Genomic DNA, 27,834 nt, shown 5'->3' on the forward strand with positions numbered 1-27,834 from the left:
TGGCTCATCATTCTGAATTGACAGTATATCAGGCAACTAGTTAACAAGAAAATCAAACATTACCCTGAAAGGTACGTCTGTATATCCATTAGGATGGCTAATATCAAAAACACAGAAAATAACAAATGTTGGTAAGGATGTGGAGAAATTGGAACCCTTGTGCACTGCTGGTGGGAATGTAAAATGGTGCAGCTACTGTGGAAAACAGTACAGCAATTTCTCAAAAAATTAAATATAGAAGTACCACATGATCCAGCAATTCCACTTCTGGATATACACCTAAAAGAACTGAAAACTCAGACTCAAAATGATATTTGTAGACCCATGTTTGTTGCAATATAATTCGCAATAGTCAAAAGGTGAAGCGACCCAAGTATCTATAAACAAATGGATGGATAAATAAAATGTGGTTACATTTTGTTCCATATGTGTGATGGCATATTAGTTAGCCATAAAAAGGAAGGACATTCTGACACATGCTACAAAATCAGGGATGGTATGTTAAGTGAAATAAGCCAGACCCAAAAGGACAAACACTGCATGATTCTACTTGTATTAGGTACCTAGAATAGTCAAATTCATAGACAGAAAGTTGAATGGTGCTTGCCAGGAGCTGGGGGGAGCGGGGAATGCTGTTGGTGTTTAATGAGTACAGCATTTTAGTCGAGGAAGGTGAAAAAAAAGTTCTAGAGATGGATGATAGTGATGGGTGCACACCAATGTGAATGTACTTAATGCCACTGAATTGTGCAACTAAAAATGGTTAAAATGGTAAATTCGAGAATCAATTCCTTATCAGATATATGATTTTCAAATATTTTCTCCCATTCCATGGGTTATCTTTTCACTGCTCAGAGTCCTCTGATGCACAAAAGTTTTTGATAAAGTCCAACCTATCTATCTTTTCTTACTTGTGCTTTTTTGTGTTATATCCAAGAAATCACTGCCAAATCTAACCTTATGAAGCTTTTCCCCTAAGTTTTCTTCTAAGATATTTATAGTTTTGGCTCTTATGTTTAGGCCTTTGACCCATTTTGAGTTAATTTTTGTGTATGATGTAAAGGGTCTCACTTCACTGCATGTGGATCTCCAGTTTTCCCAACACCATTTGTTGAAAAAAACTGTCCTCTTCCCCATTGAATGGTTATTTGTCCTATTTTTAATATAGGCTCAAAGGAAGGAGAGTTCCACAGCTTCCCTTATTAATTCATGCTGGTGTTTAACAAGTTTCATGGTTTAGAAGGTCTTTATATGTAACTGCAATCTCCACTTACTGAAAGTTTAGCCTATTTCTCTTATATCCTCAATAACAAAGACAAAACAGCTCCCGAATAACCTGTGAATACTATAACAGCTATCTTCAAATAACAAAGCTATTCAGTCATTTCTTAAACTTCCTTTATTCAAGCAAAGTAATTTAAATTTTTTTAACCTTTCCTCACTGGTCCTACTTTTTAGTTATTTGATCACCCCTGAAAGCTCTTCCTGAACCTACTTGAAGTTTTCTGCATTTTTCTTAAAATACAGAATCCATAAATCACAGAATTCAGAACTTTCTTTGAAGTTATCTAGTCTACACCTTTGCTTCTAGGAAGGTTTTATCTAAATCAATTCAGGTAGGCTAGAATACTTCAAAGCCCTAAGGCGCTCTATGAGTAAGAACTCATACCCTTCTCTGATTGCAAAATCAGCAAGCATCAGAGTTGGCCTTCAAGTTTCTCAAGATTCTTGTATTCCAAAAAAATGTATTTAAGACTATACTGTAGAGTCACTTCCTTATTCATTTATCTCTTCAGCTACAGAGTCTCCATTCAGGTTTTAGATCTTCTAATACATCACCATCAAAGCAGCCAATTTCAGAATTTGTCTTTTAGCAAAATCATTAATAATTCAAAAGAAACCAAAAGAGACAGTGATGACAAATTGATATGGAACCAGAGGTTGATCTAAACACTAGAAAGAGGAGTGTTCTTTCTGGAGAAACAGTCTTGAATTCGAACAAACCACAAGAGTCAATGAATTTTAAAAAACACAGATCCTTCTTCAAACCTAATACCTTCAAACTTCATACTGGAAACATTAATAGGAAATATTCAATCTGATCTTGGGTAAATAAGTTAACAGATTAAAAAAAGCAATATCTCTTTAGAGTTATAGGGCTAAAAGTGGGTGTACACATCACATACATTCAGACATGAGGGGCTTTTTATCACAGACGGAAGGACTTACATCCTTCAGCCAACCCCTTCAGCACGTAGTCATAGCCTGCTCAACCAACTGGAGCTTCAAGGGCTCTTCTGAAAGCACTATGAATAAAGGACACTGCAAACAATCTATAAGATTGTAAAAGGCAGTAGGATTAGCAGCATGGAGAGAAAACTTTTTAAACAACTGTTAGAAAACCTCTGTTAAAAAGAACCCCAGAAACCTCAGTGATAGGGGTAAAGGAGGGGTTCATCACACTAGTTTGTTTACACTGTATCTGATTTTTAAAAAAATGTTCCTAGAAATCCAAGAAACAAGAGCCCACAATGAAGATCCAAACAAAGTAGAACTGAAACACTACCAGCCAGGGCTTCCTTGTATTTCTGTGCCAGATGCTGATTACATTTCCATAGAGGGCTGGCTATTTGCCAGAATCATGGTTATTCTGGAACACACACGCCTGCCTGAAATCCTAAACTGAGAGCAGATGGCTACCTTGTAGGACAGTAATGCTTAAGGCAAATTTTGCTGTTACAGTGAAAAGAGCTCAATTACTGCCATCGTACCTCCCACAGAGAATACAGCCCCACAGCAAGAGAGGAGGCCCATAGACAAGATTGTCATCCTCTAAAAAGCCTTTACTTAAGGTTTATTTGAAAGAGAAATGAGGTACTGAGGCACACCATACTAGATGACATGAAGTCTATCTACCTTTAACTCTTGGCCATACAAAGAATAAAACTTTAATAAAATGTAAGTGAAATGCAATAGTCAGTCATGTCAATAATGTTATGCAACCTTATCTAAACAGGTCAACTAGTATGAACTTGGAAAGAGGAATCTAGATAGAATGAGTTGCCCCTAACAGAAAGCCTCAGAAGAAGTTTTGATAAATAAGGGGACAATAACAAATATACAGTATTGAGGCAACATTTTAAAGTGTTTTAGGGGCTGCTTCTCCCTATTACTAGTCCCAAAGAATCAAAATTATTCCAACTTGGGGCTTCCCTGGTGGCGCAGTGGTTGGGAGTCTGCCTGCCAATGCGGGGGACGCGGGTTCGTGCCCCAGTCTGGGAGGATCCTGCGTGCCACGGAGTGGCTGGGCCCGTGAGCCATGGCCGCTGGGCCTGTGCGTCTGGAGCCTGTGCTCCGCAGTGGGAGAGGCTGCAGCGGTGGGAGGCCCGTGTACCGCAAAAAAAAAAAAAAAAAAAAAAAAAAAAAAAATTATTCCAACTTAACAAAACAATAAAACAGAAAAAGTAAAAAAGAGATGAACTAGATAACACTTCCACAGAATAATCAAATTCCCATAAATACAAATATACAGTTAATTCCTTGACATTCAAGCTGAGAAAAATATTTGGTCTGCATTGTTACATGCATTGTCTCTCTTCCTGCTCCAATTTCTCCAACAAAAGTTCCAAGTCAACAAACAAAACACTTGGTTCCCAAGGAGCTACCTGCTCTAAGACCTGCTCCCTGTCCACCTCTTTGTAGAGAAACTAATCTGATGCCAGTCAGTTCTTCACAGGACAACTCTAACTCCTCCACAGACAAGCTTAATGAGAGGAAAGGACCGACCACAGAGCAGGTGTGGATGTGGTAGGGGCAATTCATTAGAAAAGAACAGCAATTACCATAAGATACTTCCTTCAACTATTAACGCCTCTGCCTTCCAACTAATAAAGCCCAAAACTACCTTCAGATCCTGGGAAATGTACTAGGATTTATTAGGAGGACAATATTTACACAGTTTCATAGAAACTAGTTATATAAAGCATTTCATATGGCTAGAAATGGTTTTTCATCAACCTTAAATATAAGATAAAGAACTGTTTCTTCTAAAACTATTAATCCTTAAAAATAATAGAATTATTCTTTTTTAACAGGATGTTATTTTCAATGACTAGGTTAGTTATTCATAAGATTAGCAATGACAAAACCAATTGAACCCTTTGCTTCAAATCTGACCACGTAATGTGTTTTTCACGTTTGACAGCTTTTTAAGGCAATGATTAGATGATCACATTCAGAAGTATATTAATAAATACCTTACATTTTTAAAATGGATAAGTCATATTCAAGAATAAGAAAATTATAAAAAACAATAGCACTGTGAAAGGTACAAAGTTTACAGCAGTTACTAGGGTTTTTTGTTTTGCTTCCAGCTGTGTTTTATAAACTTTTTTTGATTTATCATTGCTAACACTATAGTTAGCATCCTCTAACTATATAGTGTTTTACAGTAGACAGTGATTCATCACTGTAACACTATATATATTTGAAGGAAATGACTATGTGGGATCATATGCAAGGAAAAATAACATTAGTATTTTTGTGAATGGTTACAATTATTTCCTGTAAAAAGATATGTGAAGGGTGAGAGCACTAAAACATAATTACCACAAATACAGATTCTACTCACCAGTTTGATAGCTACATATTCATTGGTGTAGAGATTTTTACCTAGGGGAAAAGCAGAATGTATAGGTTTTAGTGACATTTATTCTGGGAAATGCAAAGCAAAATCTTAGCTTACAGGGTCATGAGAAAGGTCACATTCCCAACGCTGTTCACATATATGAAACATGATTTGTAAGTGAAAAGCCAAACAGAGATAATGAGACCCAGCAAGACAAGAACAAAAACAGCTTGAGAATTTGAAAATTTAAGCTAGACATGAGAATCTTTTATTTTAAAGAAAACAAATCTCGGGGACTTCCCTGGTGGTCCAGTAGTTAAGACTCCACGCTCCCAATGCAGGGAGCCAGGGTTCCATCCCTGGTCAGAGAACTTGATCCTGCATGCATACCTCAGCTAAGAAGTCTGCATGCCACAATTAAGAGCCCACATGTGGTAACAAAGATCCCGCATGCCACAACTAAGACCTGGCGCAGCCAAATAAATAAATAAATTTTTTTTTTTAAATGAAAGAAAACAAATCTCTTTGTCTGTCACACACACATTTTGTTATTTAATATTTCCCAACTATTGAGCTATGAGGCAACCCAAGAAGAAGAAATGCCAGAATTACAAAGATAGAGAGATTTTAACTCTTGGCACAAAAAACACAAACCCTCATTTTTCTAACTCACTGACAAGTAAGGTTTTCTTATTTTTTGTCATGGTATTTAGTATCAACTTTAGTTGGCATAAAGGACAGTGTGAAATAAAACCAATTATTGGCCTACTCCTTTTGGAAAACTCATCTACCGTCTCTAAGTAGATGATTCTCAAAGCTGTTTTGACTCTTCACCAGAACTCAAGCTCTACATCTTCACCTATATGCAGAAACAGCTCTCCACCCAGACAACACTTAACTCAAAGTTCTTCCTGCAGTTTTAACCTTTTTCCTCTCAACTTCTCTACTTACAGAAATGGAATCAATATTCTTCTGTACTAGACATCTAGAGTCAGAACTTGGGGTGAGTATAAGAGCAACAACCATCAGTTAGTGAGCCCACAGCACATGCTGGGTACTTAGCTACCTTTACCTCTTCAACTCCATTAGTCCTTGAAGGCTAATTTTAATTCCTTGTGAGTGCTTAGTATAGACCATATAGCTCAGCCACTGCACTGGACTTCACATTGTTTCTTATATATTTGTCCTATCTTATTCAGCTGGACTATAAATATCTTGAGAGTCGCGATTTTATTTAATGGATCTATCAATGCCCTATGGTGCTTAAGACCATGCTCTGCACATCTCAGACACTCAAAACCTTGACTGATTAAAAGTTGTAAGTACGTATGACTACTTTTTAAATAATACATGTAGGTAAAGGTTATATATACACATAAACGTACATATATATATGTACATAGCTGAATATATATGCATGGAAAAGGATACATAAAGATGTATTAAGGTATTAAGATGACTGTTTCTGGGCTTCCCTGGTGGTGCAGTGGTTGAGAGTCTGCCTGCCGATGCAGGGGACACGGGTTCATGTCCCAGTCCGGGAAGATCCCACATGCCGCGGAGCGGCTGGGCCCGTGAGCCATGGCTGCTGGGCCTGCGCGTCCGGAGCCTGCGCTCCGCAACGGGAGAGGCCACAACAGTGAGAGGCCCGTGTTCCGCCAAAAAAAAAAAAAGAAAGATGACTGTTTCTAATTTTCATATAATATAGGTTGTTTTGATAATGAACAAAAAACAAACCCTGCATTTTGGGAACAAAAGGCTGCTTGTAATATTGGTTATTTTTAACAAGCTCTAGACAATAGATGGCCATTATACTTTTAATACAGTTAAAATTACACCATTATACTTTTAATACTGTTATCAGTTTTCCCAGTACTTTTATGTAGAGAAGAGTACACTAACTTAGGAATAACTTTTGTCTGCAAACAACATTAATAGAGAGGATTCACAGGTTGCCAGACAATCACCTAAGACATTATAAGATGAATAACTTCTTCTTTAAAGGAGCAAAAGTAGAAAATAGCCATTTTTTCCCTCTCTGTATTAATTGCATTAAGTTCTAAAAGTTAATTTGTGTTTCTGATTAATGTTCCCACTAAAATCATTTTTAAAAATATATTTGATGAAATTGTGAAAAGGATACCAACAACCGGGAGAGGACGAGATGAGGCAGTAACAGCCAGCTCCCAGGCAGATTAAAACTCCAGCTTGGCCACAGACTTCTTCCATGCGAGATAGGATGCTGCATAAAGAGTTTTCAGGAAAGCCCTTCCCGGCACTATATAAGCACAGTTATTGTGATCTAAAACTTATTTTAGCAAAGGGCTGACCCTAAAAACTCATTACTGCTTAGAGGAAAATGGTCAAGTTTAAAACTGTAAATGTGTTTGGGGAGGGGGATGTCTTTCCGAATTGGACACTCCCCCCCCAGTTTTAGCAGTAAGAATTACTGGGGGGTAGGGAAGTAGGGGCACCAAAATTCACCCCTTACTCATTTAGAGTACAATATGACTTCACTGTTAAAGAATTAAATTAATTTTTGAAGTATATGCTTAAAGTAACAGATCTTTAATTCAAATAGATTACAACTTTTAAAGTGAATTGAGATGGTGGTATCAGTGTAAGCCTAGTAATCAATCTGGATTCTGATCTGTGAGAAAGAAAAGAGAGAAGGCGATCACAGGAGTCTCAGAAAGGGTGTACTTTCCTTTCTTTCTCCCACCACCTCCCCACAGGGTGTGAAAAAATGAGTAGAATTTTAACAGTTGAAGAAGGGAGAAAAACACATCTCAGGGAGAAGAAACTGTATGAACAAAACAATAAAAATGAGAAAACAGACAGTTTAGAAAGAGAATGGGCGATGGTCTTGGGGTAGATGGACCATAAGTTGCACCATGAAGATCAGGAAGGAGTAGGGATGGGCAAGGAGTGGTTAGGGCAGCAAAAGAAACTAGAAAAGTAAGGGTGAGTCCACATTAGGAAAGTCCTCAATACCATCTTAAAACTTAAAATGAAAGGTTTCTGAGTAGGGTAGTGACATGATCAGATCTCTGATTTAGAATAACTATACCTCCTTTGTAAAGAGGTATAAAAGATTAACCAGAAAAATAAGACACCAGAGGTAAGGGAAAGTATTTGAGTATTTAATACCCCTCATATGCAAATATCAGACACCTAAGATGAGCAACACTCACTTCTCACCCTTCAGAGACTGTATTCTAGATCCTCACACAAGACCCTGCACATGGTGCCTCAAAGTTTGATAAATAAATCACATAAAGTGATAAGTGTTAAAAAAAAAAAAAAGAAATATGAACAAGTCAGTAGATGACTTAGATGAGGGAGGGTAAAGCATCTGGGCACAAATGGCACTTGAAGTGAGCCTCTGAGGACAAACAGGAGAGGATAAAGAGCATTTCTTATAAAAATACTAATTTGAACATTGAGGTGGAGAAATGATAGAAAATGCAGAGAATGTGATAAAGTGTGAGTGGACCAATATGAAAGGAGCACAAAGCATATGGGGGAGAATGGTGAGAAATGAAGCCAGAAAAATCCTTAAGAACAGAGTATGAATAACCTTGAAAGCCAGCTTCTTGCTCTGAAGTAAATACTTTCCCTAAATCCTCACTTTTTTTGAAGATTTGGGGGAATCTTTTTTTTTTAAAATAGTAAAACAAACTTGTTATGTTATAGAAATCGTGCAGGGACTTCCCTGGTGGCTTGGTGGTTAAGAATGCGCCTGCCAATGCAGGGGGCACGGGTTCGAGCCCTGGTCTGGGAGGATTCCACGTGCCACGGAGCCACTGGGCCTGTGAGCCACAACTACTGAGCCCACGTGCCACAACTGCTGAAGCCCATGCTCCTAGAGCCTGTGCTCTGAAACGGGAGAGGCCACTGCAATGAGAGGCCCATGCACCACAGCAAAGGCCCACACGCAGCAACGAGGACCCAACGCAGCCAAAAAGAAAAAAGAAAGAAAGAAATCCTGCATAGTTTTCTTTTGGAGGAAAAACAACCAAACAACCAAACAAGAGTTCAAAGAAATCCCAGGCACTTATGGATCTGCTTATTCCAGAGTCTAGAAGACCTCACGAATCAGAGGGGAACCTTTTCCTCATTTTCCCTGTGTTCAGCTGGGCGGCCCAGTTTTCACAGCTCAGTTTACCTTCAACAGTGTGACCTTTACATCTCCTGTGAAGGTGGGAAAGAGTAGCTGCCGGGCGATGCCAGGGAAGGAGGGGATTTAGTGATGCAACTGCTCCATATATATATATGTATATACTTGCAACTATTCTTCCTGTTTTTAGCACCTTCTGCATCCCAACTTTTTGAAATTCCTACTGTCTCCAATTCTTGAACTTATTGATATCTGGTGTATTCTATGTTACAAACTGGCCTACCCATTAAATCATTCAGCTTTCTCTGGACTGCTAAATTAGTTACCACTTAACTGCTTTCCAGCTTCCAGAATTTTGTTAAAATTTCTCACCTGTTTTTATCTTCTTTCTCTCTCTCTCTCTCTCTCTTTTTGGTTCCTGGTGGTTTTTATGCCTTTAAAAAAAAATCCCTTTTCTAAATATACATTATAAAACTGAGGCAGTGACTTCCCCTGGTGGTGCAGTGGTTAAGAATCCACCTGCCAATGCAGGGGACACAGGTTTGAGCCCTGGGCCAGGAATATCCCACATGCCGCAGAGCAACTTAGCTCATGCGCCACAACTACTGAGCCTGCGCTCTAGAGCCCGCAAGCCACAACTACTGAGCCCACGTGTCACAACTACTGAGAAGCCCACGCACCACAACGAAGAGGTGCCCCCGCTCACTGCAACTAGAGAAAGCTCACGCGCAGCAACGAAGACCCAATACAGTCAAAAATAATAAATAAATTAATTTTAAAAAATAAAATAAAACTGAGGCAGCACTCAGTTTCATCAACTTACACATATATTATAATTAGTTATTCATGCATCTTTTTACCTCCACTAGGCAGTGAATTTCCTAATGACAAGAATGTTCCACTCATCTGTTTATCCCTAACGACCAACATGGTATCTGATATATAGTAGGTAACAGATGCTTGCTGAAGTGAACCAAATTGACTTGATATACAGAGAAGGTTCTTCTGAGAAAGTTTTAGGGCAATTAAAAAAAAATTTAGTTTAGAATCAGATTATGGGTAATCCTAAGTGTGAATACAGGAGTTCTGACTTCATTATTCAACTTGTGAAATCACCAAAGATATTTGTGCTAAGAGGAAACGTAGAGTGGTGAAAGTTGTATTTTAAAAATATTAATCTGGTCCCAATGTATACAACAAAAGAGACAAGAATACCTACGAAGAAAATGAATAGGAAGTTTTTACAGTAGAACATTTAAAGAATAACATCTACCACACAGTGTGGTTATGATGATTACACGAGTTAGAATATGTGAAAGTACTTTGTAAACTGCAATGTCCTAGATAAATCTAATTTTTATGACTTCTATTATCACGGCAGGTATGATGCAATAATTCCTGGAAGATAATTTTAAAAAATAGGATTTATAATCAAGGCATTTAGAAGAAAAAAACTAACAACCTTTGGATTACATATAAACATGAGGGAAAAGGAAAACAGAAGGGTTAAAGTTGATGCTTTTAATTAGAGGAGAACAGAAAGAAAACCAGGAGAGTAGGCAACGATCGTTTCACTCTACCATGATGCCTTCCTCCAAGTTCTCACTGAACCTAAAAGCAGCACAGAAATTATGAAATGCCTCTCAGCTTCAATTTTTGTACCTGTATAAAAGAATATAGACACAGAAGCATAATGACACAGCTTATGTAACACCAAACATGATAGCTAATACATTACAAAATGCTAGCTTGCTTTTGTTTGCTTACTTTCTCTGCTTATTTCAAAACAAGCTGAATACCTCACCCTCTTAAAAAGCAATTATCCTTATTCCTAAGAGGCCCTGGAGGTGACTAGATAATTCTCCTGAGCTATGCATCATTCAAATGAATTCCTTTGCCAGGGGGCATCATCAAGACTGAAGAGGTCAGGGGAATTCCCTGGCGGTCCAGTGGTTAGGACTCCATGCTTTCACTTTCGTGGCCTGGGTTGAATCCCTGGTCAGGGAACTAAGATCCCACAAGCCATGCGGTGTGGCCAAAAAAAAAAAAAGACTAAGAGGTCAATACAAAACACAGCCAAGTGGAAGGCTAGACAAACACTAAGCCACTATTCTCAGTGATACACAAAAATTTTGCTCTGGAAGAATTTAATTACAAACATAGTGGGTTACAATCCTGCCCATTTAAAATGAATGACTGCTTCATCATACAAAAAATTTTATATATATATATATATATATATATATATATATATATATATATATATATATGAATGATATATCAATAAATGTGAGAAAGGCAGTTTACTGAACAGAAAAATACCATTGATGAGGTGGCATAATCCCAAGCACTCAAAGCTTTTCGTTGCTGCACAAAATCCACAATGCTTCCCAAGGTCACTTTCTGGCTATGGGTTCTTTTATCGTTAATGTAAAAGAAACTGCATTGCATAGTAGTTTTGGGAGCTTTACATCCAAACTCAGCCCTTTTGAAGCAGCAGTCTTAGATGTGAAGCTACCCATAAAATCCACTGCATGAAGACTTCCTGTTTCAGTAAATCGCCTACAGAGACAACATTTATGGTAAGCTTCATCAGACAAAGCACTATTTCAAAGAACCAGCAGGTGTCAGTTCTCAGAGTCACGCTGATAAAGGAACATACAAGCCTCGGTTCCCAGTTTAGTTAGATCTCCAGCTGTCAGATTTCTTGCCGTAAAGTGAAAGTAGTACATTTATAAATTACTACCTAGAACATGTCAGAAAAAAAAAAAAAAAATCCAGCCAAATGAATGTGAGGCAATTAGTAGTTAAAACAAGAAACCGATCTATGGTTCAAGATGGCGGGGAGAAGGACGGGCTCTCACTCCCTCTTGTGAGATCACTGGAATCATAACTAACTGCTGAACAATCATTGACAGGAAGACACTGGAAGTCACCAAAAAAGATACCCCACATCCAAAGACAAAGGAGAAGCCACAGTGAGACGGTAGGAGGGGCGTAATCACAATAAAATCAAATCCCATAACTGCTGGGTGGGTGACTCACAAACTGGAGAACATTTATACCACGGAAATCCACCCACTGGAGTGAAGGTTCTGAGCCCCACGACAGGCTTCCCGACCTGGGGGTCTGAAAACGGGAGGAGGAATTCCTAGAGAATCACACATTGAAGGCTAGCAGGATTTGATTACAGGACTTCGACAGGACTGGGGGAAACAGAAGCTCCACTCCTGGAGGGCACACACAAAGTAGTGTGAGCATTGGGACCCAGGGGAAGGAGCAGTGACCCCATAGGAGACTGACCCAGACCTACCTGCTAGTGTTGGAGGGTCTCCTGCAGAGGCGGGGGGGCAGCTGTGGCTCACCACAAGGACAAGGACATTGGCAGCAGAAGTTCTAGGAAGTACTCCTTGGCGTGAGCCCTCCCAGAGCCCACCATTAGCCCCACCAAAGAGCCCAGGGAGGCTCCAGTGTTGGGTCGCCTCAGGCCAAACAACCAACAGGGAGGGAACCCAGCCCCATCCATTAGCAGACAAGCGGATTAAAGTTTTACTGAGCTCTGCCCAAAAGAGCAACAGTGGACTCTACACACCACCACTCCCTCCCATCAGGAAACTTGCACAAGCCTCACAGATAGCCTCATCCACCAGAGGGCAGACAGCAGAAGCAAGAAGAACTACAATCCTCCGGCCTGTGGAACAAAAACCACATTCACAGAAAGACAGACAAGATGAAAAGGCAGAGGGCTATGTACCAGATGAAGGAACAAGATAAAACCCCAGAAAAACAACTAAATGAAATGGAGATAGGCAACCTTCTAGAAACAGAATTCAGAATAATGATAATGAAGATGATCCAGGGCCTCGGAAAAAGAATGGAGGCAAAGATCGGAAGATGCAAGAAATGTTTAACAAAGACCTAGAAGAATTAAAGAACAGAGATGAACAATACAATAACTGAAATGAAAAATACACTAGAAGGAATCAATAGCAGAATAACTGAGGTAGAAGAACGGATAAGTGACCTGAAGACAGAATGGTGGAATTCACTGCTGCAGAAGAGAATAAAGAAAAGGGAATGAAAAGAAATGAAGACAGCCTAAGAGACCTCTGGGACAACATTAAACACAACAACATTCGCATTATATGGGTCCCAGAAGAAGAAGAGAGAGAGAAAGGACCCAAGAAGATATTAGAAGAGATTATAGTTGAAAACTTCCCTAACATGGGAAAGGAAATAGCCATCCAAGTCCAGGAACCACAGAGAGTCTCATACAGGAGAAACCCAAGGAGAAACACGCCGAGACACATAGTAATCAAATTGGCAAAAGTTAAAGACAAAGAAAAATTATTGAAAGCAACAAGGAAAAAATGACAAATAACATACAAGAGAACTTCCATAAGGTTACCAGCTGATTTCTCAGCAGAAACTCTACAAGCCAGAAGGGAGTGGCATGACATACTTAAAGTGATGAAAGGGAAGAACCTACAACCAAGATTACTCTACCGGCAAGGATCTCATTCAGATTTGATGGAGAAATCAAAAGCTTTACAGACAAGCAAAAGCTAAGAGATTTCAGCACCACCAAATCAGCTCTACAACAAATGCTAAAGGAACTTCTCTAAGTAGGAAACACAAGAGAAGAAAAGGACCTACAAAAACAAACCCAAAACAATTAATAAAATGATACTAGGAACACACATGTCAATAATTACCCAAAACATGAATGGATTAAATGCTCCAACCAAAAGACACAGGCTTGCTGAATTGATAAAAAAACAAGACCCGGGCTTCCCTGGTGGCGCAGTGGTTGGGAGTCTGCCTGCCGATGCAGGGGACGCGGGTTCGTGCCCAGGTCCGGGAAGATCCCACATGCCGCAGAGCGGCTGGGCCCGTGAGCCATGGCTGTTGAGCCTGCACGTCCGGAGTCTGTGCTCCGCAATGGGAGAGGCCACAACAGTGAGAGGCCCGTGTACCGCAAAAAAAAAAAAAAAAAAAAAAAAAAACAAGACCCATATATATGCTGTCTACAAGAGACCCACTTCAGACCTAGGGACACATACAGACTGAAAGTGAGGGCATGGAAAAAGATATTCCACGCAAATGGAAATCAAAAGAAAGCTGGAGTAGCAATACTCATATCAGATAAAATACTATAAAATAAAGAATGTTACAAAAGACAAGGAAGGACACTACATAATGATCAAGGGATCAGTTCAACAAGAAGATATAACAATTACAAATATATATGCACCCAAAATAGGAGCACCTCTATACATAAGGCAACTGCTAACAGCTATAAAAGAGGAAATCGATAGTAACACAATAATAGTGGGGGACTTCAACGTCTCACACCAATGGACAGATCATCCAAACAGAATATTAATAAGGAAACACAAGCTTTAAATAACATGATAGACCAGATAGATTTAGTTGATATTTATAGGACACTCCATCCAAAAACAGCAGATTACACTTTCTTCTCAAGTGCGCACAGAACATTCTCCAGGATAGATCACATCTTGGGTCACAAATCAAGCCTCAGTCAAATTAAGAAAATTGAAATCATATCAAGCATCTTTTCTGACCTCAACGCTATGAGATTAGAAATCAATTACAGGGAAAAAAACGTAAAAAACACAAACACATGAAGGCTTGGTTACTAAAGAGATCACTGAAGAAATCAAAAATGAACTCAAAAAATACCTAGAGACACATGACAACGAAAACACGACGATCCAAAACCTATAGGATGCAGCAAAATCAGTTCTACGAGGGAAGTTTATAGCAATACAAGCCTACCTCAAGAAACAATAAAAATCTCAAATAAACAATCTAACCTTACACCTAAAGGAACTAGAGAAAGAAGAACAAACAAAACCCAAAGTTAGTAAAAGGAAAGAAATCATAAAGTTCAGAGCAGAAATAAATGAAATAGAAACAAAGAAAACAATAGCAAAGATCAATAAAACTAAAAGCTGGTTCTTTCAGAAGATAAACAAAATTGATAAACCTTTAGCCAGACTCATCAAGAAAAAGAGGAAGAGGACTCAAATCAACAAAATTAGAAATGAAAAAGGAGAAGTTACAACAGACACCGTAGAAATACAAAGCATCCTAAGAGACTACTACAAGCAACTCTATGCCAATAAAATGGACAAGCTGGAAGAAATGGACAAACTCATAGACAGGTATAACCTTCCAAGACTGAACCACGAAGAAATGGAAAATATGAACAGACCAATCACAAGTAATGAAATCGATACTGTGATTAATAATCTTCCAAAAAGCAAAAGTCCAGGACCAAATGGCTTCACAGGTGAATTCTATCAAACATTTAGACAAGAGCTAACACCCATCCTTCTCAAACTCTTCCAAAATATTGCAGAGGAAGGAACACTCCCAAACTCATTCTATGAGGCCACCATCACCCTGATACCAAAACCAGACAAAGATACCACAAAAAAAGAATTACAGACGAATATCACTGATGAATATAGATGCAAAAATCCTCAACAAAATACTAGCAAACGGAATCCAACAACACATTAAGAGGATCATACACCACGATCAAGTGGGATTTATCCCAGGGCTGCAAGGATTCTTCAATATATGCAAATCAATCAATGTGATACACCATATTAACAAAGTGAAGGATAAAAACCATATGATAATCTCTATAGATGCAGAAAAAGCTTTTGACAAATTCAACACCCATTTATGGTAAAAACTCTCCAGAAAGTGGGTATAGAGGGAACCTACCTTAAAATAATAAAGGTCATATATGACAAACCCACGGCAAACATCATTCTCAATGGTAAAAAACTGAAAGCATTTCCTCTAAGATCAGGAACAAGGCAGGGATGTCCACTCTCACCACTATTATTCAACATAGTTTTGAAAGTCCTAGCCACAGCAATCAGAGAAGAAAATAGAAATAAAAAGGAATGCAAATTGGAAAAGAAGAAGTAAAACTGTCACTGTTTGCAGATAACATGATACTATATACAGAGAATCGTAAAGATGCCACCAGAAAACTACTAGAACTAACCAGTGAATTTGGTAGAGTTGCTGGATATAACATTAATGCACAGAAATCTCTTGCATTCCTATACACTAATGATGAAAAATCTGAAAGAGAAATTAAGGAAACACTCCCATTTACCACTGCAACAAAAAGAATAAAATACCTAGGAATAAAACCTACCTAGGGAGACCAAAGACCTGTATGCAGAAAACTATAAGACACTGATGAAAGAAATTAAAGATGATACCAACAGATGGAGAGATATACCATGTTCTTGGATTGGAAGAATCAATACTGTGAAAATGACTATACTACTCAAAGCAATCTACAGCTTCAATGCAATCCCTATCAAATTACCAACAGCATTTTTTACAGAACTAGAACAAAAACTCTTAAAATTTGTATGGAGAAACAAAAGACCCCAAATAGCCAAAGCAGTCTTGAGGGAAGAAAACGGAGCTGGAGGAATCAGACTCCCTGACTTCAGACTATACTACAAACCTACAGTAGTCAAGACAATATGGTACTGGCACAAAAACAGAAATACAGATCAGTGGAACAGGATAGAAAGCCCAGAGATAAACTCACACACCTATGGTCAATTAATCTATGACAAAGGAGGCAAGGATATACAATGGAGAAAAGACAGTCTCTTCAGTAAGTGGTGCTGGGAAAACTGGACAGCTACATGTAAAAAATGAAATTAAAACACCCCCTAATACTATACACAAAAATAAGCTCAAAATGTATGAGACCTAAATGTAAGACTGGACACTATAAAACTCTTAGAGGAAAACATAGGAAGAACACTCTTTGACACAAATCACAGCAAGATCTTTTTTCATCCACCTCCTAGAGTAATGGAAATAAAAACAAAAATAAACAAATGGGACCTAATGAAACTTAAAAGCTTTTTGCACAGCAAAGGAAACATAAACAAGATGAGTGGCAACCCTCAGAATGGGAGAAAATATTTGCAAGTGAATCAATGGACAAAGGATTAATCTCCAAAATATATAAACAGCTCATGCAGCTCAATATTAAAAACCCAAACAATCCAATCCAAAAATGGGCAGAAGACCTAAACAGACATTTCTCCAAGGAAGACATACAGATGGCCAAGAAGCACATGAAAAGCTGCTCAACATCACTAATTATTAGAGAAATGCAAATCAAAACTACAATGAGGTATCACCTCATACCAGTTAGAATGGGCATCATCAGAAAATCTACAAACAACAAATGCTGGAGAGGGTGTGGAGAAAAGGGAACCCTCTTGCACTGTTGGTGGGAATGTAAATTGATACAGCCACTAGGGAGAACAGTATGGAGGTTCCTTAAAAAACTAAAAATAGAATTACCATATGACCCAGCAATCCCACTACTGGGCATATACCCAGAGAAAACCATAATTCAAAAAGACACATGCACCCCAATGTTCACTGTAGCACTATTTACAATAGCCAGGTCATGGAAGCAACCTAAATGCCCATCGACAGACGAATGGATAAAGAAGATGTGGTATGTATATACAATGCAATATTACTCAGCCATAAAAAGGAATGAAATTGGGTCATTTGTAGAGACGTGGATGAATCTAGAGACTGTCATACAGAGTGAAGTCAGAAAGAGAAAAACAAATATCATATATTAACGTGTATATGTGGAACCTAGAAAAATGGTACAGATGAACCAGTTTGTAGGGAAGAAATTGAGACACAGATGAAGAGAACAAACATATGGACACCAAGGTGGGAAAGCGGAGGTAGGGGTGGTGGTGGTGGTGGGATGAATTGGGAGATTGGGATTGACATGCATACACTAATATGTATAAAATGGATAACTAATAAGAACCTGCTGTATAAAAAAATAAAGAAAATAAAATTTAAAAAAAATCAAACAAAAACCAAGAAACCACTTGTATGTAACTCAGATTGTTTACCATGTCTATTTTAGGCAAAGAGGCTGGCCTACTGCCTTTACCACCCAGATAGCATCTCTTTAAGTAGGCAGCATGATCAAGGGTAAGAAGATAATAAACACTACAACTTTAAAGAAAGAAGCCAGAGGGTTTTTTTATTTTTACTAACCTAATTCTACTAGTTTATTAGTACACTATGCAGAAAGATTTCCCAAATGGTTAGTAGTTAACAGCAATGATAATTGTTTCTTGTGCTAAGTTTTTTGAAGGGATTACTTATCAATACCAGTAAGTAGTTTATTATAAAAAATCTTATTAAATCTTCCTTAATACCACTGGTAATGGTATAGAGCATGTTTACTATTAATATGTAAGACATATCTGTTTTAGACAATGTTAAAATGTTTTCTAAACTGCAGAACATGATCGATTAGTGGAGTGTGAAATAAATAAATTCAGTGGGTCCTGACCAACACATTCTTTAAAGAAAAGTAGTATAAAATTTAAAAGAGTACATCACACTTAGGTGTATTATTTCATAAAACTTTTGCTTCAAACATACACAATATTAAATTCTGTATATACTGGATCAAAATATAGTATGTATTTTTTTAGTGTGAGTCATGGTGAAAAAAATAAAAGCCATTAATAAAAACCTTCTGAAAAGCAATTTCAATTATTTCATTTTGAGATGAAAAGCTTAGGTCAGACAACTAGTTACTATGACTTTCCTAAACTGTTAAACATAATAGTCTATTCTGAATAATCTGTTAGAAAAATCCTCATTTTCAGCTGAAAGTCTGGAGTGAGACTGATCAGAGTGAGGTAGAAGAGGGTGGATGACGTCATTGATAAATGAGGCCAAAGAAGGACCTGTACTCCATTTCAAAAGGGTGACCTATGAAGTACTTACAGAGGCAATGCTTTAAGCAAGTGTGTAAAACTTTCTACATTATAGTGGTGAGGGGAAAAAAAAAAAACAAAGCTGGAATGAATCACTCTAGAAAGCGTGATACTCTACAGCAGAAAAATAACGAAGTACTTTAGTTTTAAAAAATTTTATTATGCAAAATCTCACTTATACAATGATTCCCCGATATAACCTCACCCAATTTCAATAACGAAATTATTTTGAAACAAATCCCAGATGTTATGTTATTTCATCAGTAAATATTTCATTACAGATCTTTAATAGATTTGAAGTATTCTTTAGAGCAGATGGATTACTTGCTATTTGAAGACCTGCCACATAAATGTGAAAAATTAAAAGACCAAATGGAGATCTGCAGATACTGAAAAAGTTATAGTACCTAGTCGACATTTCAGCCATTCAGGAAGAAAAGTCCAAATGGTCCTTTGAAAAAGCAAAAGGGATGAAAGTGAAAAAAGCACAATTATGAACATAGTTAAAGGTAAAACAATTGATTCTAGAAGAACTAAAACTATGGATTGTCAATGACTTGAACCTGATCATCAGGCAAAAATGGTCCAATATTTCATTAATATTTTCCTGCCAAGAAGAATACGACCTCCATTCTAAATGATAATGCAAGTTTTAAGAGGAAAGAAATATATTAATGAAGTTGCAGGAGTAGAAAAGTATGCACGTTTAAAATTAGGCATTCAACTAATGTACAAATTGGAGAAGCCACAGTACCTGAAAACTTCACAAATCCCAGTGATGCACTTATGTCCATTTCTTTCTCATTGTAATGAAGGTACTTACATTAAAAGCAATGCTAACTTACTGGGTTTTTTTTTTTAAGTCTTGCTTTACTGTTAATTATTTGGACAATTTCCTGGAGTCTGGCATATAATTTTTCAGCTTTGTTTAGAGTCAGTGATTGTGAAGTAGCTCCTCCTGAGGAACAGTGGAAAGCTGTGTGAGGGTCACTAACACATACTGTTAACATCTAAAACCAAATTTTAATCCTCTTGCACAAATGATACCCCCTACATTTTTTTTACATTTATTCTTTTTAATTGAGGCATAATTAACATGAAGTAAAGTGCACACATGTAAAATGTATAATTCAGTGAACTTTTACATATCCATACATATACCTACGTAACCATCCAGGGAGAGAACATTTTCAGCTCTCCAATAGGCTTTCTTGTGCCTCTTCCAAATCAGTAATCCTCATTTACCACTACCTAAAGTTACCTGTTCTGCTTAATTGCAAGAAATTAGTTTTGCCTATTTTGAACATCTGTTAATGGAAATATACAGTAACCACTCTTTTGCGTCTGGCTTCTTTTGCCCAACATTACGTTTGAGGTTCATCCATTTTGTTGCATGTATTAATAGCTCATTCTTTTCCTTTTTTTAAAAAAAAATTGGGGGGGTAGTTCATGTTTATTAGTTTGCGTAATGACTTAGATGTTCGGTTTGAACATTCTCGAACACAATTTTTTGGTGCACATAGATATGCATTTTCCTGGGCACATACCCTGGGTCATAGAGTATCACATGTAGAAATAACTAAAATGTCCATCATCTGATGAATACATAAAACAAAATGTGGTATATCCATATAATGCACGAAGAAGTGACCTGACTCCAATGAAGTGATCCACAAGAAGAAAGCACAAGGCTTCCTACGTCAGAGGACCATGTTGTTAGTAATAAAAAAATAAATAAAGGTCTCAGTGTGTTCAAGTTTTTTCTTTTTGAGTAAGGACAACAAAATTGTCAAATCCACTTTGCATTCCATCTAGTAGCATATTGGGACATAAAAGACAGTCCTCCTCAGAAAGAAGTCTTTGGGAAGTATAAGTTGAGCTGATATCATAAACTACTCTCACTGGCCACCAAGGACAACCCGGGCAAAAAGGTAGTCACCCTATTCAGGATTACCTTTCCTCATTTTTTAGTCTTATTTTGGAACTGCTGTTTCTTCCTCCACAACAAAACTTTAATATCTTAAGCTAAACATTAAGAAGCTACCAACTTAATTTCACTCACAATAGCCAAGAGGTGGAAGCAACCCAAATGTTCATCAATGGATGCATGGAGAATGGATGGATAAAAAAAGTGTGGTATATACATACAACAGAATATTATTCAGCCTTAAAAAGAAATTCTGTCATGTGCTACAATGTTGGTGAACCCTGAAGACATTACGCTAAAGAAATAAGCCAGTCACAAAAAGGCAAATACTATATAATTCCACTTTAATGAGGCATCTAAAGTAGTCAAATTCATAGAATAGAAGGTAGAATGGTGGTTACCAGGGGCTGTAGGGAGAGGGAAAGGGGGATTTTGTTTAATGGGTATAGAGTTTCCGTTGGGGAAGATGAAAAAAAGTTCTGGAGATCTGTTTCACAACAATATGAATATACTAAACCCTACTAAACTGTACACTTAAAAATGGTCAAGATGGTAAATTTTATGTTGTTAAAAAAATGAATTTGGGCATCCCTTTCAGACCCACAAATGCCATTTCTAGGAAAATGAGAAAATTGCAAGACCTACCTGGTCAGTAATAATAACTACTGTCATTTTGAGCAGGGTCACTTGCAATTTGTAATGGGAGAACATGGTCTTTGGAGAGACCACATCAAGATATAACAATAAATGGGTTTGTACTTGAGAAGAAGAAAAAGAAACTAACTTAATTCCAAATAAAGTATAAGTAACTGAAAGCTTAATTCAATGGACTTGCTAAACTCTAATTTGTAGAATTTAGGCAATGTAGTATTTTTTAGTAAAACTTTTGCTGCTTTAGGGGCTGGAACTGAAAAGTTCTTAACCTACAACCATCAGATTCTCATTTAAAGTCAAAAATCTTTCCATGTGGGTAATAAGAATAAACATCAAAGCAGCACTATCTGTATTGAAAACTGCATTTCTTTAGATTACCTTAAAAACCTTGCAGGAAAAAATAATCTCTCTTGGTTATTAAAGTGATTATGAAGCAGTGAAACAGATATGTATAATAATACAAAATCATGATTTACAAAGTATAACTTAAGACTGACCACAGATGAAATAACAGTTTTATCTCTAATCAATAATTTATTTAAAAATTTAAAAATGTTCAAAATGTGATGAGATTTGAAACTTTCCCTAGTTTAATTCTAAATATAGTTTCGCAAGAGGGAAAAATCATCTCAACCTATACTAAGTGATTACGCTACTTAATTCTAACATGAAGTTACATAATCATATTTGTAAGTCTGCATATTAATTTTGACTAAGCCTATGTACATTTTTTGGTAACGGCTTTTGAGATGTAATTCACATAGGATACAATTTACCCATTTAAAGTGTACAATTCACTGGGTTTTAGTATGTTCTCAGAATCATGCAACTGTCACATCAATTTTAGAATATTTCTATCACCTCAAACCCCCCCCAAAATAAAATAAACCCCATACTCTTTAGCTATTACCCACCCATCAGTCGTCCTGTCCCTCTCACCTCTAAACACCAGTCCTTAAGCACCCACAAATCTACTTTCTGTCTCAATAGTTTCTGTGAGTCAATAGATTCATCTATTACGGATGTTTCATACAAATGGAATCACATAATATGTGGTCTTTTTTAACTGGCTTCTCTCATTTAGCATAATGTTCATCAATAGCATGTATTTTTATTCCTGGATTCATTTGTTCATTCATGGCCAAATAATACCACATTTTGTTTATCTATTAATCAAGTGGTGGACATTTGGTTTACTTCCACCTTTTAGCTATGAAAAATACCACTATGAACATTCACGTATAGGTTTTTGTGTAAATAATGTTTTCATTTCTCTTGGGTATGTGCCTAAGAGTGGAATTGCAGGAAGAAATGGTAACTCTTAATGTTTAACTTTCTGAGGAACTGCAAAACTGTTTTCCAAAGTGGCTGTACCATTTTACATACCCTTCAGCAGCATGTGAGGTCTCTAATTTCTGCACATCCTCACCAGTAAACACTTATTATTATCTGTTTGATTCCAGCCACCCTAGTAGGTATAATGTGGGATCTCACTGTGATTTTGATTTGAATTTCCCCAATGACTACTGATGTTGAGCATCATTTCATGTGCTTAATGGCCATTCCTATGTCATCTCTGGAGAAAGGTCTATTCAAATCCTTTGTCCATTTTAAAATCGGGTTATTTGGGGATTTCCTTGGCGGTTCAGTGGTTAAGAATCCTTGCTTCCACTGCAGGGGGCACAGGTTCAATCCCTGGTTGGGGAGCTAAGATCCCGCATACCACACGGTGTGCCCAAAAAAAAAAAAAAAAGAATAAAAGTAAAATTGGGTTATTTGTCATTTTATTGTTAAGGTCTAAGAGTTCTTTGTATACTTGAAATATTAGTCCCTTATTAGATATGATATGTAAATATTTTCTCCCGTTATATGGATTGTTGTTTTACTTTTTTTCAGGATGTCCTTTGCAGCACAAAAAATTTCATTTTGATGAAATCCAATTTATCTATTTTTTCTTTTGCTATTTGTGCTTTTGGTGTCATACCTAAGAGTCCACTGCCAAATCCGAGGACCTGAAGATTTACCCTTATGTTTTCTTCTAAGAGTTTTACAGTTTGGGCTATTACATTTAGTTCTTCGACACATTTTGGGTTAACTTTTGTATAGAATGAGGTAAAGGTTCAAATTCAATCTTTTGTACGTGAATGTCCAGTTCTCCTAGCACTATTTGTTGAAAACATTATCCTCTCCCCACTGAATAGTCTTGACACACTAGAAGAAAAGCAATGGACCATAGATTCATATCTGGATTCTCAATTCTATTCCACTGACCTATATGTCTATTCTAATGCCAGTACCACAGTGTCTTGATTACTGTTGCTTTGTAGTAAGCTTTAAAATCAAAAAGTGCGAGTCATCCAACTTTGTTCTTCTTTTTCAATATTGTTTTGGTTCTTCTGGGTCCCTTGCAACTCCATATGAATTTTAGGATCAGCTTGTCAATATATGCAAAAAAGCCAGCTGGGATTCTAACAGGGGTTGTGTTGAATCTGTAAATCAATTTGGGGAGTACTACACCTTAACAATATTAAGTCTGACCCCTGAATGTGAATGTTTTTCCAGGTATTTAGGTCTTCTTCTTCTTCCTTTTTTTTTTTTTTTTTAATTTACAATGCTGTTTCATTTCTGCTGTATAGCAAAGTTACTCAGTTATATATATATATACATATATATTTTTTTATATTCTTTTCCATTATGGTTTATCACAGGATATTGAATATAGTTCCCTGTGCTATACAGTAGGACCTTGGTATTTATCTAGGTCTTCTTTAATTCCTTTCCAAAATGTTTTGTGGTTTTCAGAGTATAAATTTTACAGTCATTTTGTTAAATTTATTCTCTTTTGATACTATTGTAAATGAAACTGCTTTCTTAATTTCATTTTTGGATTAAACATAGATACTTTTGTATAATAATGATTCAGACCTCTTCTTTCATTATCCATTCTCAGAAGCATACTGCCTTTTTTTTTTCCTTTTTATTTTTTTGGCCAAGCCACGCAGTTGCAGGATCTTAGTTCCCTGATTAGGGATCGAACCTAGGCCCCTGGCAGTGGAAGTGTGGACTCCTAACCACTGGACCACCAGGGACTTCCCCATACTGTCTTTTAATTAGAAAAATATTAGTATCTCTTAAACCTCAAGTAGGGAACTCTTTTATATAAATAAATTTTTCAGAAAAGTGAAGTGACACTCTTTCAATTAAAGTTAAAAAGTAAAATCATTTACAATGGAAATGTTTCTAAAGCTTCATGTTTCATAAAGAGAATATCGGGTGTTCACTCTAGCAGCATACTATTTACTAAAATTGATAGAGATTAGCGTGCACCCCACCCCTGTGCAAGGATGACATGCAAATTCATGAAGCATTACATTTTTTTACAAACTTAAAGTTATGAAATAAATAAGTCACAGGGATGCTATGTACAGCATGATGACTAAAGTTAATAATACTGTACTGCATATCTGAAAGTTACTAAGAGAGGAAATCTTACAAGTTCTCATCACAAGAAAAATAAATTTTGTAAATATGTGTGGTGATGGATGTTAACTAGATTACTGTGGTGATCATTTTGCAATATATACAAATAATGAATCATTATGTGTACACCTGAAACTAATATAATGTTATATGTCAATTGCACCTCAATAAAAACGTTTCCATGAATATCTGATGTTTTTTCCTTGATGAATCTACTCAAGATGAGTAATAATTATATTACCCCACTTGAGCAAACACCCTTAGGGGTTAATCCAGTATATAAGGCTATTCTGCCCAGACTGCTCTGCTCTGTGACTTTGTTACCTCCCTTGCTATCAGTCTATCAGTGATCACTTCTTGATATATGTAATTCCCTCTTCCTTCTGTGTTTGTACTCTATGGAAGATTAAGAAAACTAATAAGCTTGTTAGAAATGCATATAAAATAAGAACACAAAGGCTTTAAGAAAAAGACTGAAGGTCTGAAGCACAGGAACTTCTGGGTACACAGATCCTAAGATATCTATTTTGACTGCTAAGAAATTTTTTATTTTTATTGTTGTTTTGCTTTGCTAGTCCTCAGCTTTGATGCAGAGAGCTGGAGCTTATTAAGAAAAATGATACCATGTACAGTTTTACTATAACATGGATAAAAATTTCAAAAAATGTAATTTATAATTCTAATTTACATTAATGTTAGTTTATATTCTACATAAATTTTTGTGAAAAAATGCTACATTTAGCCTTGTCTGTTCTGGAATATGAGTATTTTAGAGTATAATAAAACTGTAGAAAAATTACACTTTCATCACTGATGTGTAAATTTTCTGCCCTATATAAAACTAATTTATCTAGCAAGCTAGAGAGGATAATGTGTTATAGTTCTAATAATAACCTATCTTCATGAACATGTTTATTGTGTTATTTACTTATAATAATAATAAAAGCTAGAAGAAAACGAAGCCCAATTATATGGTAACGGTTGTGGTAATCCACTTGAAGAAACAGAATAGCCATTAAACTTATAATTACAAAAGTCACATATAGGAATTTAGTAAATAAAAAAGGCAGAATCTCAAAGCATAGCCAACTTCGTTTATACCAAAGTACATATATATGTATATGCATGTATATATAGACATATATACATTTACACACAACTAAAAAAAGAGCTGCTCTAATTTTCTGTAACAAACAGAAACAGAACAAGCTTCATGAATTGGAATTACCATTAACTTCTCTATAGGCTAGGTGCTCAAAACCAAACAATCTAATTATTATTTAGATTACTCTATCTCTGAAGTAGTTTATAACATTCAGTAGAAAAAGGAACATGACAATCTCAAAAAAGAAATGTTAACTTTTAGTTTCACAGTACAGACATTAGCCTAAACTACCTACAAGAGCCCTTTAATCAAAGAAACACTTAGAATTACTTAAATCACAAGGCATTTACTGTTTCAGCTTTCTATCATCCAGACAAACTGGAGAACTCCCCTATTATCCTTTAATATCAGCACCACTAGATAAAAAAAGACTGCTCTGTGTTTTTTAACAATACAGAAAAATGATACCTTCTGTGGGAAGGGGCAGTGAGATCAGAAGTTCTAATTAATTTATGATCTCTGCGGAGGGGCGGGGTACGGGGGTGGAAAACATGACATGCAATTCCTTCCAAGTTTTTTTTGTTTGTGTTTTTTTTTTTTTAACTGCCTACAAGACAAAGTCCAAATCTATATCGTGGCCCACAGCTAGTCAAGAACAGACTGCTCACATCTCTACCCTCATTTCCCACTGTACCTTAGTCAAATAAAAAGCTAAGGGTAGAATAAAGAACAGTGTTTATAATCTCCTCCACTTTGATTTTACTCTAAATTTAAAATCTATACTTTGCAAAATTAAAAATAATAAAAAATTAATTATTAATCAATTAGCCAACATTTTCCCTCCTTACCTCCCAGAAAATCCCTGAAGATTAAAGTTGGTTCAACATAGAACCTAGATAGTAATACTTAGAGAAAAGATTATTGATTATCATTTTATACTTTATATTTCTTTTCTTGGTAATAGGTATAATTATACTGAATGTAAATGATTATAACCTTTGGAATTTAAAATTACTTCTTATGTCCTTTTAAACCTTTTTTTCCCCAGCATGTAGTATTTCGACTGCACACTTAACCAATAAGTAGGGGAACTACATGATATATAATAGAAATATCTGTCTGGGATGTCCCAGACCTGGGCTCTAGTTCCAACTCTGTGGCAAGCTAGTTTATTTTACCTTGACTAAGTTGTTTAATTTCTAATTTCTTTCATTTTTAAAATGATGAAGTTTGGACTAGACAATGCCGAAGTTCCCTAGAGGTCCAAAACTTAAGAAAGGTCTTATCTATTAAATCATTCTAAGTTACCATGAGCTTTTTGGGGGTAAACCCACTCCTGTCTCATAGTAAACTCAGAGCCAACTTTTTCATATAAGTGTTGCCAATCTAGTTGTCAGACTTGAAATTGTAGAGTAGGATTCTTGAATCATGGTCAAGTCTTTTGTTCAATTCACTGTTTTTTCAAAAAATTTAATGTTGAATCTTGATTCTGTTAACCAGTCACTATATTAGCTGCCCCACCTCAAGCACTGTATTATGTGAGGATTTCATTACTATGTCCTTCAAAGATCTCCATCCAATTCATGGTTGAACTGAACGGAATCAAAATACAGAGCTCTACTGTTCAGCAGCAGTGATGACAATGATCCGATTCTCTTTGCTGAGGTGGTTAAAACAACTACAAATCTCAACTATCTTCTCAGCCAACTCATATTTCTAAATGCGTTACTAGACTATCACAAAAGTTTGTCAAATAAATGCCTTGCTGAATAAAAATATACGATACATAGAGACATCTGGTTTAACATGGCAGAGAAAATGTAGGCATTTCACTCTATTCCTTTCCAAAAGCCCAATGAAACGACAAAAGGAAGAAGACAGAACAAGTAAAATAGGTGGGAAAAAAGCAGACTAGAGATGTCAACATTTTGGAAGATGGGCTCCATTTCCTTTGGTAAGAGCTTTGCCATTTTCTGGTAAAGTATGGCCATAAGTTCAGACAGTTTTCTCCTTAGGATGCATGATCATCACATAAATATTGATTCTGAACTCTCTTCATAATTAAATCCT

At 36.6% G+C, this 27,834-nt stretch overlaps 1 protein-coding gene across 5 annotated transcripts in view; it reads right to left on the bottom strand.

Moving 5' to 3' along the window:
- Positions 1 to 27,834, bottom strand: part of CSNK1G1 (casein kinase 1 gamma 1) — a 145,096-nt gene that overhangs the window by 62,345 nt on the left and 54,917 nt on the right. For all 5 annotated transcript variants that reach the window (XM_065872150.1, XM_065872152.1, XM_065872151.1 and 2 more), the window contains one exon: positions 4,631 to 4,671. In XM_065872150.1, coding sequence (XP_065728222.1) covers positions 4,631 to 4,671 — 41 coding nt within the window. The remainder of the gene's footprint in view (positions 1 to 4,630; positions 4,672 to 27,834) is intronic.

Source organism: Phocoena phocoena, chromosome 2, assembly GCF_963924675.1.
Source record: "Phocoena phocoena chromosome 2, mPhoPho1.1, whole genome shotgun sequence".
NCBI lineage: Eukaryota > Metazoa > Chordata > Mammalia > Artiodactyla > Phocoenidae > Phocoena > Phocoena phocoena.